The sequence below is a fragment of the Hemitrygon akajei genome, unplaced genomic scaffold (genome assembly GCF_048418815.1).
Source record: "Hemitrygon akajei unplaced genomic scaffold, sHemAka1.3 Scf000037, whole genome shotgun sequence".
Classification (NCBI taxonomy): domain Eukaryota; kingdom Metazoa; phylum Chordata; class Chondrichthyes; order Myliobatiformes; family Dasyatidae; genus Hemitrygon; species Hemitrygon akajei.
The window spans coordinates 6,303,964-6,320,214 of NW_027331923.1; the positions used below are offsets into that span (position 1 = coordinate 6,303,964).

Consider the following 16,251-nt stretch of genomic DNA (forward strand, 5'->3'; position numbering starts at 1 on the left):
AAAATTGATCCTGTACACAATTCTAGAGTTAATCAAGATAACCCTCTTTGCTATCCACTATACCATGAATTTTAGTGTCACCCACAAACCTACTAACTATGTCACCTACATTCTCCCCCAAATCATTAGTATGAATGTCAAACACACATGGCCCCAGCACCGACCTCTGCAGGTCACAGGCCTCCAGTCCTCTGTGTTTAAGAGACACTTGGACAGACACTTCAACAGGCAAAGCACAGAGGGAGACTGACCTAATGCCAGCCAATGGGATGAATGTGGATGGGTAAATAGGTCAGCACAGAGATGATGGGTCGAAGGGCACATTTCTGTGCTGTACGGCGATGGCTCTGTGAACTGAATGGCTAAGAACCCCCAAACCCCCTCCACCCCCCACGGGTGCTGAGAATTCCAAACACAGTGACCCCTGACCCTTGACTCCTCAGACAGGGGAAACATCCTCCCTCACTCCTGCCTGTTGACCCCTGAAAGAATTTTGTGTTTCCCTGAGATCTGCTCCCATACTTCGAAACTGGGAACAGAGAACATAGAGCAGTACAGCACAGGAACAGGCCCGTCATACAATGTTCACTTTCATTTGTGAGTGTGAAGTGGGGGAGTGTGATGGTTTGAGACAGTAAAGGAGGTGATAATGGGAACCGGTAGGGGAGAGATGAATGGCAGATTGAACCAGGAGGGGGAGGGGTGGAAAGCCTGTGGGTGAACTGTGTGTGTAGACGTAATGAGAAGCTGGAGGGGGCAAAGATGGCAGATGAGGATGACTTTGTCCCCTTTCCCACAACCCCATCCCCCACAGCCCCTCATTAGGACAGGGGATGAATTTGCAGGAACCTTTAAGCAACACAGGTCCTGATGAAGTGTTTCAGTCTAAACAGTGGACTGTTTACTCTTTTCCATAGAAACTTCCCGGCCTGCTGTTCCACCAACAATTTGTGTGTGTTACTCTGCTTTAAATATACTCAATTATTTGGCCTCCACAGCTGCCTGTGGCAGATTCACTATCCTGTGGATAAAGGAATTCCTCCTCATCTCTGTCGTAAATGGACATCCCTATAGTCGGAGGCTGTGCTTACCGTTCTCGACCCACCCACATCCTCCCAACATCAACTCTCTCCCGACAGGTGTCAGAGAGATCTGGCGAGATCCTTCATCAGGACCTGTGTAGCTTGGATTACCAGCATCTGCAGATTTTCTCCTGCTTGATTTTTAAAGCAGAAGTTGATAAGTAAAGTTCTTGATTAGTCAGAGTCTCAAAAGTTATGAGGAGGAGGCGGGAGAATAGGGTTGAGAGGGATAATAAATCAGCCATTCTTCTAAACTCCTGTGAGTACAGGCCCAGAACCATCAAACACTCCTCATATGTTAACTCTTTCATTCCCTGAATCATTCTTGTGAACCTCCCGGACCCTCTCCAATGCCAGTACATGTTTTCCAATAGAAGGGACCCAAAACTGCTCACAATACTCCAAGTGTGGTCTGACCGATGCCTTATAAAACCTCAGAATTACATCCTTGCTCTTGTATTCTAATCATCTCGAAATGAAAGCAAACATTGAGTTTGCCGATCTTACCACTGACACAAACTGCAAGTTAACCTTCAGGGAATCCTGCACAAGGACACCCATGTCCCTTTGATTTTTGAATTTTCTCCCAATTTACAAAATTGTCTATGCCTTTAATCCTTCTACCAAAGTGCATGCACGACTTCCCTACTCGACAATCCATCTATCACTTATTTGCCCATTTCCTGATCTGTCTCTGTCCTTCCCCAGATTCCGAGCTTCTGCAGCACTACTTGCCCCTTCACCTTTCTTCATATCGTCTGCAAGCTTGGCCACAGAGGCAACAATTCTGTCATCCAAATCATTCTTTGTCTATCTTGGCTTTGTGTTCCTCGAAGAATTCCAACAGATTTGTCAGGCAAGATTTCCCCTTAAGGGAAGGCATGCTGTCTTTGCTCTATTTTATCATTTGCCTCCATGTACCCGAAAGCTCGTCCTTAACACTGGACTCTAACATCTTCCCAAGTACACCACATCCAGACTAACCCACCTATAATTTTCTTTCCCCAACTGCTCTCCCTTCCTAAAGAGTGAAGTGACCGTTGCAATTTCCAGTCATCTTGAATGACCAAATATCCAGTGATTCTTGAAAGATCATCACTAATGTCCCCATATTCTCTTCAGCTAACTCTTTCCAAACACTGGGGTGTAGTCCATCTGGTCCAGGACCTTCAGATCTTCAATCGTCCCATGTACTTTCTCCTCAGTAACAGCAGCAATACTCATTTCTGTCCCCTGACACTCTCACATTTCTGACATACAGTTGGTATCTTCAAAAGTGACACATAATACTAAATAGGTACCTCTGCCATGTCTTTATCTCACATTTCTCCTCTCCAGTGTCATTTTCTAGGGATCCAATATCCACTCTCACCTCTCTTTTACCCTTTACATTTTCTGTCCTCTTGAGTATTGTTGGCAAGCTTTCCCTCATATCTCATTTTCACTCCTTATGGCTTTGTAATTCCTTTCTGTTAATGAACAGAATCTTCTTGATACTCCAACATCCGGCTGATTTTTGCTCTGTTGTATGCCCTCTCTTCTGCTTTTATGCTGTTTTTGACTTCCCTTGTCAGACATGGTTACCTCATCCTCCCTGTATAATACTTCTTCATCTTTGGGATTTATCTATCCAAATTGCCCCTGGAGCTCCAGTCTTTGTTGTTCTGCAATCATCCCTGCTCGTGTCCCCTTCCAATCTACTTTGATCAGCTCCTCCCTCGTGCCTCCATAACTAACTTTACTCCACTCTGATACTGATACATCTGACGCTATCTCCCTCTCAACCTCTGGGGTGAATTCTATCATTTTATGTTAAAAGGTTCTTTTACCATAATCTCCCAAATCATATCTGGTTCATTATACAAATCCCACTCTGGAATTGCCTTTCTCCCATTGGGCTCAACCACAAGCGGATCTAAAAAGCCATCATGGAGGCATTGTACAAATTCTTTCTCTTGGAATGCAGCACCTTCATGATTTTCCCAATTTAACTCCTTGTCCTTTTCTCTATCTCCTGGTGTAATTTGTATCCCATTTCTATTCATGGCTACTGTTTGTAGGCCTGTACATCACTCTCATCAGGGTCTTTTTACCCTTGCAGTTTTTGAACTTTACCCATAATGATTCGACATCTTCCAATACTACCTCACCTCTCTCTAAACATTTCATTTCATTCTTTACCAACAGATCCTCCCCAGCCTCTCTGCCTACCTGCCTGTCCTTTGAATACAAGGTGTATCCTTGAATGTTGAGCTTCAAGCCAGGATCTCCTTTCCACCACAACTCAGTGAAGCCAACAACGTTACACCTGCCAATCTCTACCTGTGCTACAACATCATCTACCTTATTCCGTATACTGGTGCATTCAAAAACAACACCTTCAGTCCTGTACTGTACTCATCAGCCTATTCAACACTGTCCACATGAACTGAAGTAAGGTCTTTGATGTCGATGATAGACCACACTTGGAGTATTGTCTGCATTTCCGGTTCCCGAATATGGGGAGCATGTCATTACACTGGACAGGAGGCTTCAGGAGGATGTTACCAGGACTTGGGTTAAAAGCAGAGCGTGTATAAGCTCGGGCTATTTAGCTGGAGTGTAGAATGTTGAGCGATGACCCCTGAACACATTCATAAAGGACTTAGATAAAGTGAGTCTTTTTCCGAGAAATGGGAGTACATAACCAGAGAGCTCAGATTGAAAGTGAGACAGAGTTTTTTTATGAGGGATCTATGGGGTAACATTCCCACAGAGAGAGAGGTGGGTATACGGATATACAGCATAAATTGATGACCCCTGTAGAATACCATTAGTTACTGGCAGCCAACCTGAAAAGGATCGCTTTACCCTCATTTGCTGTTTCCTACCAGTCAGCCAGTGCTCTAACTAACCCAATAACTTTCTGTAATACCATGAGCTCTTAACTTGGTAAGCAGCTTCATGTGTGGCACCTTGTCAACGTCCTTCTGCGATTCCGAATATACAACATCCACTGCATCCCTTTTATCTATCCTACTTGTAATCTCCTCAAAGAATTCCAACAGGTTTGTCAGGCAGGATATTCCCTTAAGAAATCCAGGCTGACTTGTCCTATCATGTCCAGTGTCACCAAGTATTCCATAACCTCATACATAACAATTGACACTAACTTCTTCCCAACCACAGAGGTGAGGCTAACTGCTCTATAATTTCCTTTCTGCTGCCTTCCTCCTTCCTAAAGAGTAGAGTGACATTTGCAATTGTCCAGTCCTCTGCCACCAATGATTTTTGAAAGATCATTTCAAATGTTTCCACAATGTCGACCGCTACTTCTTTCAGAACACTAGGGTGCAGTTCATCTGGTCCTGGTGACTTATGTACCTTTAAGTCTTTCAGCTTTTTGAGCACCTTCACCCTTGTAACAGTAACTGCACTCACTTCTCTTCCCTCACACTCTTCAACATCTGGCACAGTGCCAGTGTCTTCCACGGTGAAGACTGATGCAAAGTACTCATTTAGTTTATCTGCCATCTCTTTGTCCCCCGTTAGTATATATCCAGCCTCATTTCCAAGCGATCCTATATCCACTCTCTTCTCTATTTTTTACAATACGAAACACAATTTGATTCGGTTTGCTAGCTTGTTTTACAAAGGCAGATGTGTAAAAAGGGCCTGAAGGATCATTGGAGATCTGCGTCACCCCAACCACAAACTGTACCAGTTACTGCCATCCGGGATACGGTACCGCAGCATAAAATCCAGGAGCAACAGGCCATCAACTTTCAACCAGGCCATCAGACTGATTAACTCATGCTGACACAACTGTATTTCTATGTTATATTGTCTAGTATGTTATACATATTATTTATCATAAATTACTATAATTTGCACTTTGCACAATTAGAGACGTAACCTAAAGGTTTTTACTCCGTGTATATGAAGGATGAAAGTAATAAAGTCAATTCAATTCAATTCAATTTCATGTTTCATTTTTTCCCTTCCAATAATTTGTTTAGTTCCTCTCTGTATATATTTAAAAGCTTCCCAATCCTCTGTCTTCCTACTAATTTTTGCTTTGTTGAATACCCTCTCTTTTGCTTTTACATCAGCTTGTCTTCCCTTGTCAGCCACGGTTGTACTGTTTTGCCATTTGAGTATTTATTTATTTTTGGAATCACCTATCCTTCACCTTCCTCAGTTTCCTAGAAACTGACACTATTTCTGCTCTGCTCTCATCACTACCAGCTTCTCCTTCCAATTTACTTTGGCTTACTCCTCTCTCAGACCACTGTAATTTCCTTTCCTCCAGTGAAATACTACAACGTCATAGACTTTACTTTCTCCTTAACAAATTTCAAATTGAACTCTGTCATGTTGTGAGAACTGCCTCCTAATGGTTATTTTACCTTAAGTTTCCTAATCACCTCCGGTTCAATACATAACACCCAATCCAGTAGAGCTGATTTCCTAGTCGGCTCAGGGACAAACTGCTCTAAAAAGCCACCTCTTAGTCATTGAACAAATTCACTCTCCTGAGATCCATTACCAACCTGATTTTCCCAATTCAACTGCATGTTCAAATCTCCCATGACTAACATAACATTTGTCCTTTTGACATGCCTTTTCTATTTCCAGTTGTAATCTGTGGTCCACATCCCAGCTACTGTTGGAGTGACTGTATATAACTGTCATCAGGGTCCTTTTACATTTGTAGTTTCATAACTCAACCCACAAGGATTCAACATCTTCATACCTTATGTCACAAATTTCTACTGATTTACCATCAGAGCCATGTCACCCCCTCTGCCTACTTTCCTATACCACCGATACATAGTGTAACCTTGGTCATTCAGCTCCCAACTGCAACCGTCCTTCAGTCACGATTCAGCGATGGCTACAACATCACACCCGACAATCTGTAACCTTATTTTTTATACTCCATGCATTGAGATCTAACACTTTGAGTTCTGTATTTGCCATCCTTTTTGATTCTGTGACCCTAATGCACTGATACTCACCCTGCTGGCTGCAATTCTGTACCCGCATCTGTCCGCCCTATCTGACAGTCTGACTGCACGCTATCTTTGTATTTTTACCATCAGTCCTACCCAGAGTCCCTTCACTCTCGTTCCCCCCCCCCACTGCCAAATTAGTTGAAATCCTCCCCAACAGCTCTATCGAACCTGTCTGAGAGAATATTTTTCCCCCTTGGGTTCAGGTGCAACCTGTCACTTTTGAACAGGTCATACTTCCCCCAGAAGTGATCCCAATGATCCAAGAAGCTGAAGCTCTGCCCCCTGCAGCAGCTTCTCAGCCACACATTTATCTGCCAAAACGTCCTGTTCCTACCCACACCGGCACGTGGCACAGACAACATTCCAGAAATTACAACCCTGGAGGTACTGCTTCTCAGTTTTCTACTGAGCTCTCTAAATTCTCTCTTCAGGACCAATTTGCTTTTACTTCCTGTGTCACTGGTACCAATATGTACCAGGATATCTGGCTGTTTTCTCTTCCTCTCTGGAAATGCTGTGGACACGATCCGAGACGTCCCTGACCCTGGCACCTGGGAGGCAACATACCATTCGGGTGTCCCGTTCACATCCACAGATTCTCCTGTCTGCTCCCCTGACGATTCAGTCCCCTGTCACTACAGCTCCCCACTTCTCCATCTAACATCAGTGAGAGTTGCGGGTTCAGGAGGGGGTGGGGTGAAGACCTGTGTCAGTCAGAGTCTGCACTCACAGGGCACATGAAGGACTTGTGTATTTTCCTGACAATCCCGGTCACCACACTGATACCCGCTTTTATTCCCTAAAATATCATCAAGTCAGTATTAAATTCCCAGCTCCTGTGGTAGGATTCAAATTCATGTCTTGGTGTGTTAGTGCAGTGTGCCTGGGATCAGGACACAGTGGTTCATCTGCCAGTCCTGTGTATTGGTTGTATTGTGACCCTGTGCTGGTGTGTCCAGGGGTCTGACATCTCCAGCTGACCATATGACAGTGATCCCTCCCAGTCGGTGGGGTTGATGTGGAATAAAATTCAGTTCCCCTTCAGTCCATTATCACAGCCAATCCTTGCTTCAACTTGGAACTTAATTGAACAAGGAGAAATGAATCTTTGTAGTTTTACCTCGGTTAATGGCATCAAGTGTTTCTCTCAGCACTGTGTTCAACAAATAGAGGTGATCGAATTTTTCAACCGGTAGGGTCTCATCTGTCACTGCCAATTCCTGGACATTGTCATTAATCCTGTAAATATTAAACTGCTGGTTATGAACTGCAATTTTGAACTATACAGGTTTTCACTAAAGAGTATGTCCTACCTCCTGTTCCAATGAGCTTCCTCCTGAAATAAATCAAACACAAATCGGATTAGACTTGGACTTACTGTCCACATCCTGAATTTCATCCAAATCATTACAAGGTGTTGAAAATTCCCACTCCTGCAATCACTCACACACATGGACAATACAGAACCATGGGTTAAATTACAGGGAAGACAGGACAGGCTGTGCGTTATCACCTGGATATGATGTCAGAGTGATAAGATGTAGGAATTTATGATCAGTGATGGATTTATTTGTGAGCGGGAGGGAGGGGGATATACCTCTCTTTATGGGAAGAATTGTGGGAGATGAAATTCCAGATGGATTTTAATAAATCCCATAAGAATTTTAGTGAAGAGGAACTCGCTGCCACAGGAGTGGTTGAAGCGGAACAGCAGAGATTGAATGTAATGGGGAAACTGGATAAACACGTGAGCGACCATCGAGTTCGAGGCTCTATTGCTGGGTGTGGTCAGTAAGTGGGAGGAGAATTCTGAAGCAGGGAAATTGATAGAAAATGATGGACCGAATGGCCTGTTTCTGATGGAGACCGGACGAGATGTACCCCAGGCCACTGTGGGAGGAGATTATTTCTGATGGAGACCGGACGAGATGTACCCCAGGTCACTGTCGGAGGAGATTGTTTCCGATGGAGACCGGACGAGATTTACCCCAGGCCACTGTGGGAGGAGATTGTTTCTGATGGGGAGCAGACGAGATGTACCCGAGGCCACTGTGGGAGGAGATTTTTCTGATGGAGACCGGACAAGATGTACCCCAGGCCACTGTGGGAGGAGATTGTTTCTGATGGAGACCGGACGAGATGTACCCCAGGCCACTGTGGGAGGAGATTGTTTCTGATGGAGACCGGACGAGATGTACCCCAGGCCACTGTGGGAGGAGATTGTTTCTGATGGAGACCGGACGAGATGTACCCCAGGCCACTGTGAGAGGTGATTGTTTCTGATGGAGACCGGACGAGATGTACCCCAGGCCACTGTGGGAGGAGATTGTTTCTGATGGAGACCGGACGAGATGTACCCCAGGCCACTGTGGGAGGTGAGGGAGGAGATTGCTTAGCCTCTGGTGATGATCTTTGCATCATAAATAGGAAGGGGAGCGGTTCCGGAGGATTGGAGGGATGCAGATGTCATTCGCTTATTCAAGAAAGGGAGTAGAGATGGTCCAGGATATTATAGACCAGTGAGTGTTACTTCAGTGGTTGGTAAGTCAATGGAGAAGATCCTGAGAGGCAGGATTCATGTATATTTAGAGAGGCTTAATATGATTACGAATAGTCAGCATGGCTTTGTCAAAGGCAGGTCGTTCCTTATGACCCTGATTGAATTTTTTGAGGATGTGACAAAACATATTGATGTAGAGCATATGGATTTCAGCAAGGGATCTAAGGGGACATTGATTTGTTCAACCACACCTGTCACAGGGATCTGTCCTGGGACCCCTGCTATTTGTGATTTTTATAAATGACTTGGATGTAGAGGTGGAAGGATGGGTGAATGAGTTTACGGATGACACAAAGATTGGAGGAGTTGTTGATGGAGTTGTAGGTGGTCAAAGGTTACAAAAGGCTGCAGAGCTGGGCAGAAAAATGTCTGATGAAGTTCAATCTGGACAAGTGTGAGGTGATGCATTTTGGAAGGACAAACCAGAAGACTGAGTACAGGATTAATGGTCAGTTACTTAAGAGTGTGGATGAATAAAGGGACCTTGGGGTTCAAATCCATACATCCCTCAAGGTCGCTGCACAGGTTGATAGGGTACTTAAGGAGGCCTATGGGATGCGAGGCTTCATTAACAGGGCGATTGAGTTCAAGAGTAGAGAGGTCATGTTGCAACTCTACAAATCTCTGGTGAGACTGCACTTAGAGAATTGTGTTCTATTCTGATCACCTCATTATAGCAAGGATGTGGAAGCTATGGAGAGGGTGCAGAGGAGATTTATCAAAATGTTGCCTGGTTTGGAGAACAAGTCATATGAAGCAAGGTTAGCAGAGCTGGGACTTTTCTCTTTGGAGCGTAGAAGAATGAGAGGGGACTTGATAGAGGTCTACAAGTTTATGAGAGGCATAGATGGGGTGTATAATCAGTACCTATTTCACAGGGAACAAATAGCAAACACCAGAGGGCATAGGTATAAAATTAAGGGAGGAATGTTTAGGGGAGACATCAGGGGTAAGTTTTTTACACAGAGGGTTGTGAGTGCCTGGTATGACTTTCCAGGGGTAGTGGTGGAGACTAAAACAGGGGTATGTAAGAACCTCTTGGACAGGCACATGGATGAAAGAAAAATGGAGCGTTATGGGGTAGTGTGGGTTTAGTACTTTTTTTAAAGGATTATATGGGTCGGCACAACATGGAGGGTTGAAGGGCACGTACTATGCCGTAGTGTTCTATGGTTGTAACTGGCTTGCCCACAGAAGACAAAGTGTGGTTGTAGACGAGTCATATTCTGCATGGAGGTCGGTGACCAGTGGTCTGCCTCAGGGCCCTGTTCTGGGACCCCTTCTCTTTGTGATTTTTATAAATGACCTGGATGAGGAAATGGAGTGATGTGTTAGTAAATTTGCCGATGACACAAATGTTGGAGGTGTTGTGGATAGTGTGGAGGGCTGTCAGAGTTTACAGCAGGACATTGATAGGATGCAAAACTGGGCTGAGAAGTGGCAGATGGAGTTTAACCCAGATAAGTGTGAGGTGGTTCACTCTGGTAGGTCAAATATGATGGCAGACTATAGTATGAATAGTAAGACTCTTGGCAGTGTGGAGGATCAGAGGGATCTTGAGGTCCAAGTCCATAGGACACTCAAATCTGCTACACAAATTGAATCTGTGGTGAAGAAGGCATACGGTGCATTGGCCTTCATCAACCATGGTAATGAGCTATGGAGCCATGAGGTAATGTTACAGCTATATCGGACCCTGGTCAGACCCCACTTGGAGTACTGTGCTCAGTTCTGGTCACCTCACTACAGGAAGGATGTGGAAGCAATAGAAAGGGTGCAGAGGAGATTTACAAGAATGTTTCCTGGATTGGGGAGAATTCCTTATGAGAGTAAGGTGAGTGAACTCGGCCTTTCCTCCTTGGAACGACGGAGGATGAGAGGTGACCTGATTGGGATGTATAAGATGGTGAGAGGCATTGATCAGAGTCAGAGGATTTTTCCCAGGGCTGAAACGGCTAACACGAGAGGACACAGTTTTAATGTGCTTGGAAGAATGTACAGAGAAGATGTCAGGGTAATATTTTTACGCAGAGAGTGCTGAGTGCGTGGAATGGGCTGCCGGAAACGGCAGTGGATGTGGATACAATGGGGACTTTTAAAAGACTCCTGGAGAGGTACATGGAGCTCAGAAAGATAGAGGGCTATGGGTAACCCAGGGTAATTTCTAAAGTAAGGACATCTTCGGCACAGCATTGTGGTCTGAAAGGCCTGTATTGTTTTCAATGTTTATATTTCTACGTTTCTAATGTGAAATTTATCTGAAAAATTAAAGAAACAGTGAAAGTTTCCCTAATCTGACTGAAACCGGACAAAGAGGATCAGTCTGATGTGTGGGTTGTATTCTTTGTTCTCACTGATTGACAGAGAGACCCTCACACCCACCGCACCAGACACACTCACAGCCTGTGACTGGAACTGGGTGTTAATGGGAGTTTTAGAGGATATTGAATGAGATAATTAAGGGCACAATCAGCAACCCTGTGTTATAATCAGAGTAAATCATTTCAGAAATGATTACATTCTGTCCTGCGATGTACAGGAGTTGTTTTAAGTCCAATTTTAGGACAACAACAATAACCCTGAATAGTTGTATCAATTGTCTGGTGAGAAACAGTTTACTGCCATTTGTAAATGCTGTGTCTAGGAGCAACGCATCTGTTTTCTGTCTTTGATGGCCCTGTCTGCATTGTATTCCGTGTCACGTGATTGTTATGGTAACTAGTCACGCGTGTGGGGTGTGGTAATAGTGAAGGGAATAAGTTACATATCCATGCTTTGTTCTGGGCAGTTTTGTGCTGAGGATGGACGGATATGATATCGTTTGTTAACCGCTTAGTTGCTGATTAATTTGCGATTAATTTCGCTGAAGTTTAATTGCTTCCTGATTGTCTGTTGCAGATAAAAGATCGAATACATATCGTCGACATTTTGGAAGGTCATTATCCGTGTGATTGGAGGCTCGTCATACAAGTCTAACAATCTGTGTGAGGTCACCAGCAGCGGCAATTGATTTGTTAGAATTGGCCGCTGTACTGTGTTTATTTCAAATATACCACTGTTCATTTATTGCCCTTTGACAGAAACAAATTGAAATAGAATCCCTCACCTTGAGAAATATCACACCGTCTTTTTGATCCATCTGTTCTTTTAACTTAGTGATTTCCTCCTGAATAATCCTTATATTCTCTTGGAGAGCTAGTAGATTTTTCTCCATTGTGTCGAGAATCCTCTTCTCTTCTTCCCTGAGATCCCTGAGTAAGCTCTGCTCTTTCTCAGTGATAATCTGGCGCAGTTCAGCAAACTGGGATGTGATGTGGGATTGAAGGCTGTGTGACTGTTCCTGTCGAATGAAAGGTGAAGATTAGTTTACTGTATTGCTGTGTTGTATTTCCCGATGACATTAAGGAGACCATTTGGTCCATTAATGTCCATGCTAGCTCTGAAACATTCCCATTCACTCACGTTTTCCTAAAACGTATTCTCCCCTTTAGCGCCCACCTGATTCACATACACCCTCCTCCACCTTCATAGGGTTAATTATAATTAACCATTCATCCAGCAGGTTCTTGGAATGTGTCTGAAACTGTCATGGCCACAAGGAGAGCATGAAAACTCCACAGAGACAGCAGCAGAGGTCAGGATCGAACCCAGGTCACTGGAGCTGCGATACTCGGCTATTCTGCATTAAATGGAGCAAAACTCTACAGTAATATCAGAAATTCCACTCAGGAAGCCTCACCTGAACTCCGGAAATCTTCTCTTTCTGTTGCTGCTCCTTTTCCTGGAAGTCTAAGTTCTTTTTTGTGAGTGAGTCTAAGGAAGATTTTAGCTGATCCTGGAAGTCATAGAGTGAAGCAAATAGAAACAAAGATGCATCAAAAGAAACAGGTGATCAAACCCGATTATCACACAAAATGCCGGAGGAACTCAGTGAGTCAGGCAGCATCTATTCAGGGGAAATAAACAGTCGGTGTTCCGGGATGAGACCCTTCATTAGGACTGGGAAGGAATGGGACAGAAGCCAGAAAAAAGTTTGGGGACGAGAACCAGCTGAGAGGGGACAGGTGGAAGAGGTAAAGAGCTGGAGAAGAAGGAATCTAATACGAGAGGACAATCGACTATGGGGGAAACGGAGTGATTTGGGGCTGTTTGGAGCCCTGAATGGTGGTGAGGCAGGGGTTGGTAGGAGTCAGGTGTAGCACTTGTCCCGTTTGCAGGTATCGGTGTCAGGAGAGAGACCAGTGGGGAGGAGCGAGTGGATAAAAGGGAGTTGTGTAGACAGCGATCCCTATAGAGCGCGGAGAGTTGTAATGGTGGAGGGTAGGAGTGGGCTTTTGGAGGGAAAGATGTACTTCGTGGCAAAGTCCCATTGGAGATGGCGAACGGTGGGGGGATGATGTGTTGTTTATGGAGGCTCGTATCGTGGACAGTGGACGATGGGGTGAGTATCAAATTCGGGTTCGTTTTACCTTGTAGATGTTAACAGCTTCTTTAATCGGCCTGAAGCGGTGCTCTCGGTGTTCCTCCGCCACTGCACAGATCACACAGATCAGTGTTTTGTCCGTTTCACAAAACAGCTTCAGTTCTTCCTCATGTTCCTCGCAGTGACGTTTACTTTCCTTCCCTTCCCGATTCAGGTTTAGATTCCGAACTTTTTGTGTTAGATTTGCTAAGGCCCGACTGGCCCTGAGGGTGCGGTCAGCAAACTCCTCTCTACATTCCGGACAGGAGTTTCTCTCCTCCCTTTCCCAATACCGTGTGATACAAGAGCGACAGAAGTTGTGTCCACACTCCAGTGATACCGGATCGGCGAAGAAATCCAGGCAGATGGAACAAATTACCTCCTCGGTTAAACTCTCGGCCTGTTCTTTCGAAGCCATGTTAACTCCAGCACTTCCTGATTCAGAATGCTTTCTCGTTCCGGGAGCTGCTGATCCCCTGCAGTACCGCGATTGTCCACTACGCGCGCTGCAGACTCGGGGAATGAACATTCTGCTGCTGGATGTGTTCAATGGGAAGTAATGGTGGTAATTTCCATCGCAGCGTGGGATCAGCAACACATTAAACAGATCTGACCAGAAATGAAAACTCGGCCGTGGACTGCCTAAGCCCGGCTGCGAAAGTAGCGGCTCTGGGCCTGGGGTTTACAACCTCGTCCCGAAAAGCGGCAGTGCACAGAAATGTCAAATGAACCTCCAAAGGCGGTTGAAGTCGGGTGGAGAAAGGAGAAGCCACAGGGCCGGTAACCTTCGCCCTGGACAGGGGACACTGACGCGCTGCTGTTGGCAGCCTGTGTCCCGGTAGGCGTGATGAGCTAAAGAAGAAGCAGAACAGAAATGAAGCCGGAGAGAAGAGCCTGGTTCAGTCTGAGGCAGGACTGAAAGGGACAAGTTCTGAAAAGAGAGGCCCAAGAGACTGCAGATGTTGGAATCTCCGAGGGACTGAGAGCGTCAGACAACATCTGTGGAGAGAAATGTAAAATCGACTTTCAGGTCGAGATCCTTCAGCTGGACTGTCTCAACCCGAAATCTCGATTGCCATTTCACTCAGATGCTGCCTGACCTGTTGAGTTCCTCCAGCAGCTCGGTTTTTATTTTTTTCTCTCACGGTGTAAAGAGAGTCAGACTGGGGGGTAAAACAGGGGTTAAGTAACTATTTAAAACAACTATTAAATTAGCTCATGCCATGAAAGTGGGGATGTCGAGAGAATATTGTGCTGTGACAAGACAGATGCTGTGGCTGCAGGGGAAAGTATAGGACCGGACATTCCACGTCACAGGGTGGAAAGGATTATTTTGGTCGGTGAAGTCCTGAAGAAACTTTCTGACTTTACCCATGTCTGTCCCAGCTCCAGTGAAAGGCCAGTTTCCACAATTCTGGACAGAGCCCAGATGTTGATGTTTTTAAAAAAATCAAAGTAAGCATTATTCACCATGAAATATTCACAGGGATAAACCGTGCAATGTCTTTACCCGAAGATCAGTGAGCCTTCTGTCACGCAGTTCCTGTGGCACAGACCCTTGCATCTTTCTCCACAAATCTCCGCCAGCCCACAGTCCGCAAAGAGGTGAGTGACCGTCTCGTCTCCACTGCAGTAATCTCGGGGCAGCGCGCTGTGGGAGTGATTTCCTGCATGCCCGGAAATGTACAATCGACTTTCAGATCCTTCAGCTGGACTGTCTCAACTCGAAATCTCGACTGCCATTTCCCTCAGTCTAAGGGTAGATAAATCTCCCAGACCAGATGGAATGCACCCTCGTGTTCTGAAGGAAGTAGCAGTGGAGATTGCGGAGGCATTAGCAATCTTCCTCTCCCCAGGTAAGGTTTGGCACGCTGATCAAAGTAGTTCATCGCCCTCCTGATGAACCGACACAAGGTGTTGGATTCGGCCCGGTACATCCCGGGTGGATCCTCCCAACCACTGAGCACATCGACATGAAACGCTGTCGGAGTAGAGCAGCATCCATCATCAGAGATGCTCACCACCCAGGCCAGGCTATTTCTCACTGCTGCAATCAGGTAGAAGGTACAAGAGCCTCAGGACTCGCACCACCAGGTTCAGGAACAGTTACTACCCCTCAACCATCAGGCTCGGGAACAACACAGGATGACTGCACTCACTTACCGTCCATTGAGATGCTCCCACAAGCTATCATCGTACTGGACCTGTATCAAAATGAGTGAAATCGGAGGTGGTTTGACTGAGACTCAATCAGGGACTCAAAAAGGGACAGGCTCAATCTCACAGGATATTGACAGGGTTGGGCAGGAACAGCAGGACTTGTTCAAGTATATAAAAAGACAGGTGAGAGCAGATACAGGACAGATAGAAAATGAGGCTGGAGAAATTTTAATTGGAGATAAGGAGATGGCTGAGGAACTGAACGAGTATTTTGCATCTGTCTTCACTGAGGAAGATATCAGCAGTATACCGGATACTCAAGGGTGTCAGGGAAGAGATATATGTGCAGTCACAATTACGACAGAGAAAGTACTCAGGAAGCTGAATAGTCTAAGGGTAGATAAATCTCCCAGACCAGATGGAATGCACCCTCGTGTTCTGAAGGAAGTATCTGTGGAGATCGCGGAGGCATTAGCAATGATCTTTCAAAAGTCGATAGATTCTGGCATGGTTCCGGAGGAGTGGAAGATTGCAAATGTCACTCCGCTATTTAAGAAGACGGCAAGGAAGCAAAAAGAAAATCATAGAACTGTTAGATTGACATCAGTGGTTGCGAAGTTGTTGGAGTCGATTGTCAAGGATGAGGTTACCGAGTATCTGGAGTGATAAGACAAGATAGGCAGAACTCAGCATGGTTTCCTTGAAGGAAAATCCTGCCTGACAAACCTAGTGCAATTTTTTGAGGAAATTACAAGTAGGCTAGACAAGGGAGATGCAGTGGATGTTGTGTATTTGGATTTTCAGAAGGCCTTTGACAAGGTGCCGCATATGAGGCCGCTAAACAAGATAAGAGCCCATGGAATTATGGGAAATTTACATATGTGGATAAAACAGTGGCTGATTGGCAGGAAACAGAGAGTGAGAATAAAGGGATCCAACTCTGTTTGGCAGCCAGTTACCAGTGGTGTTCCACAGGGGTCCGTGTTGTGG

General features: G+C 45.2%; 2 protein-coding genes across 2 annotated transcripts in view; one reads left to right on the top strand and one right to left on the bottom strand.

Moving 5' to 3' along the window:
• The window catches only part of LOC140720184 (uncharacterized), a 94,983-nt gene that overhangs the window by 8,775 nt on the left and 69,957 nt on the right, over window positions 1–16,251 (top strand). The gene's annotated exons all lie outside the window — the stretch shown is intronic.
• On the bottom strand, window positions 6,282–13,522 carry LOC140720185 (nuclear factor 7, brain-like). The gene is made up of 5 exons (XM_073035068.1): window positions 13,109–13,522; window positions 12,379–12,474; window positions 11,746–11,979; window positions 7,393–7,415; window positions 6,282–7,318 (listed from the first exon to the last, which is right to left on the bottom strand). The coding sequence occupies exons 1-5, from the start codon at window positions 13,517–13,519 to the stop codon at window positions 7,162–7,164; spliced, it is 921 nt and encodes a 306-aa protein (XP_072891169.1). The 5' UTR covers window positions 13,520–13,522; the 3' UTR covers window positions 6,282–7,161.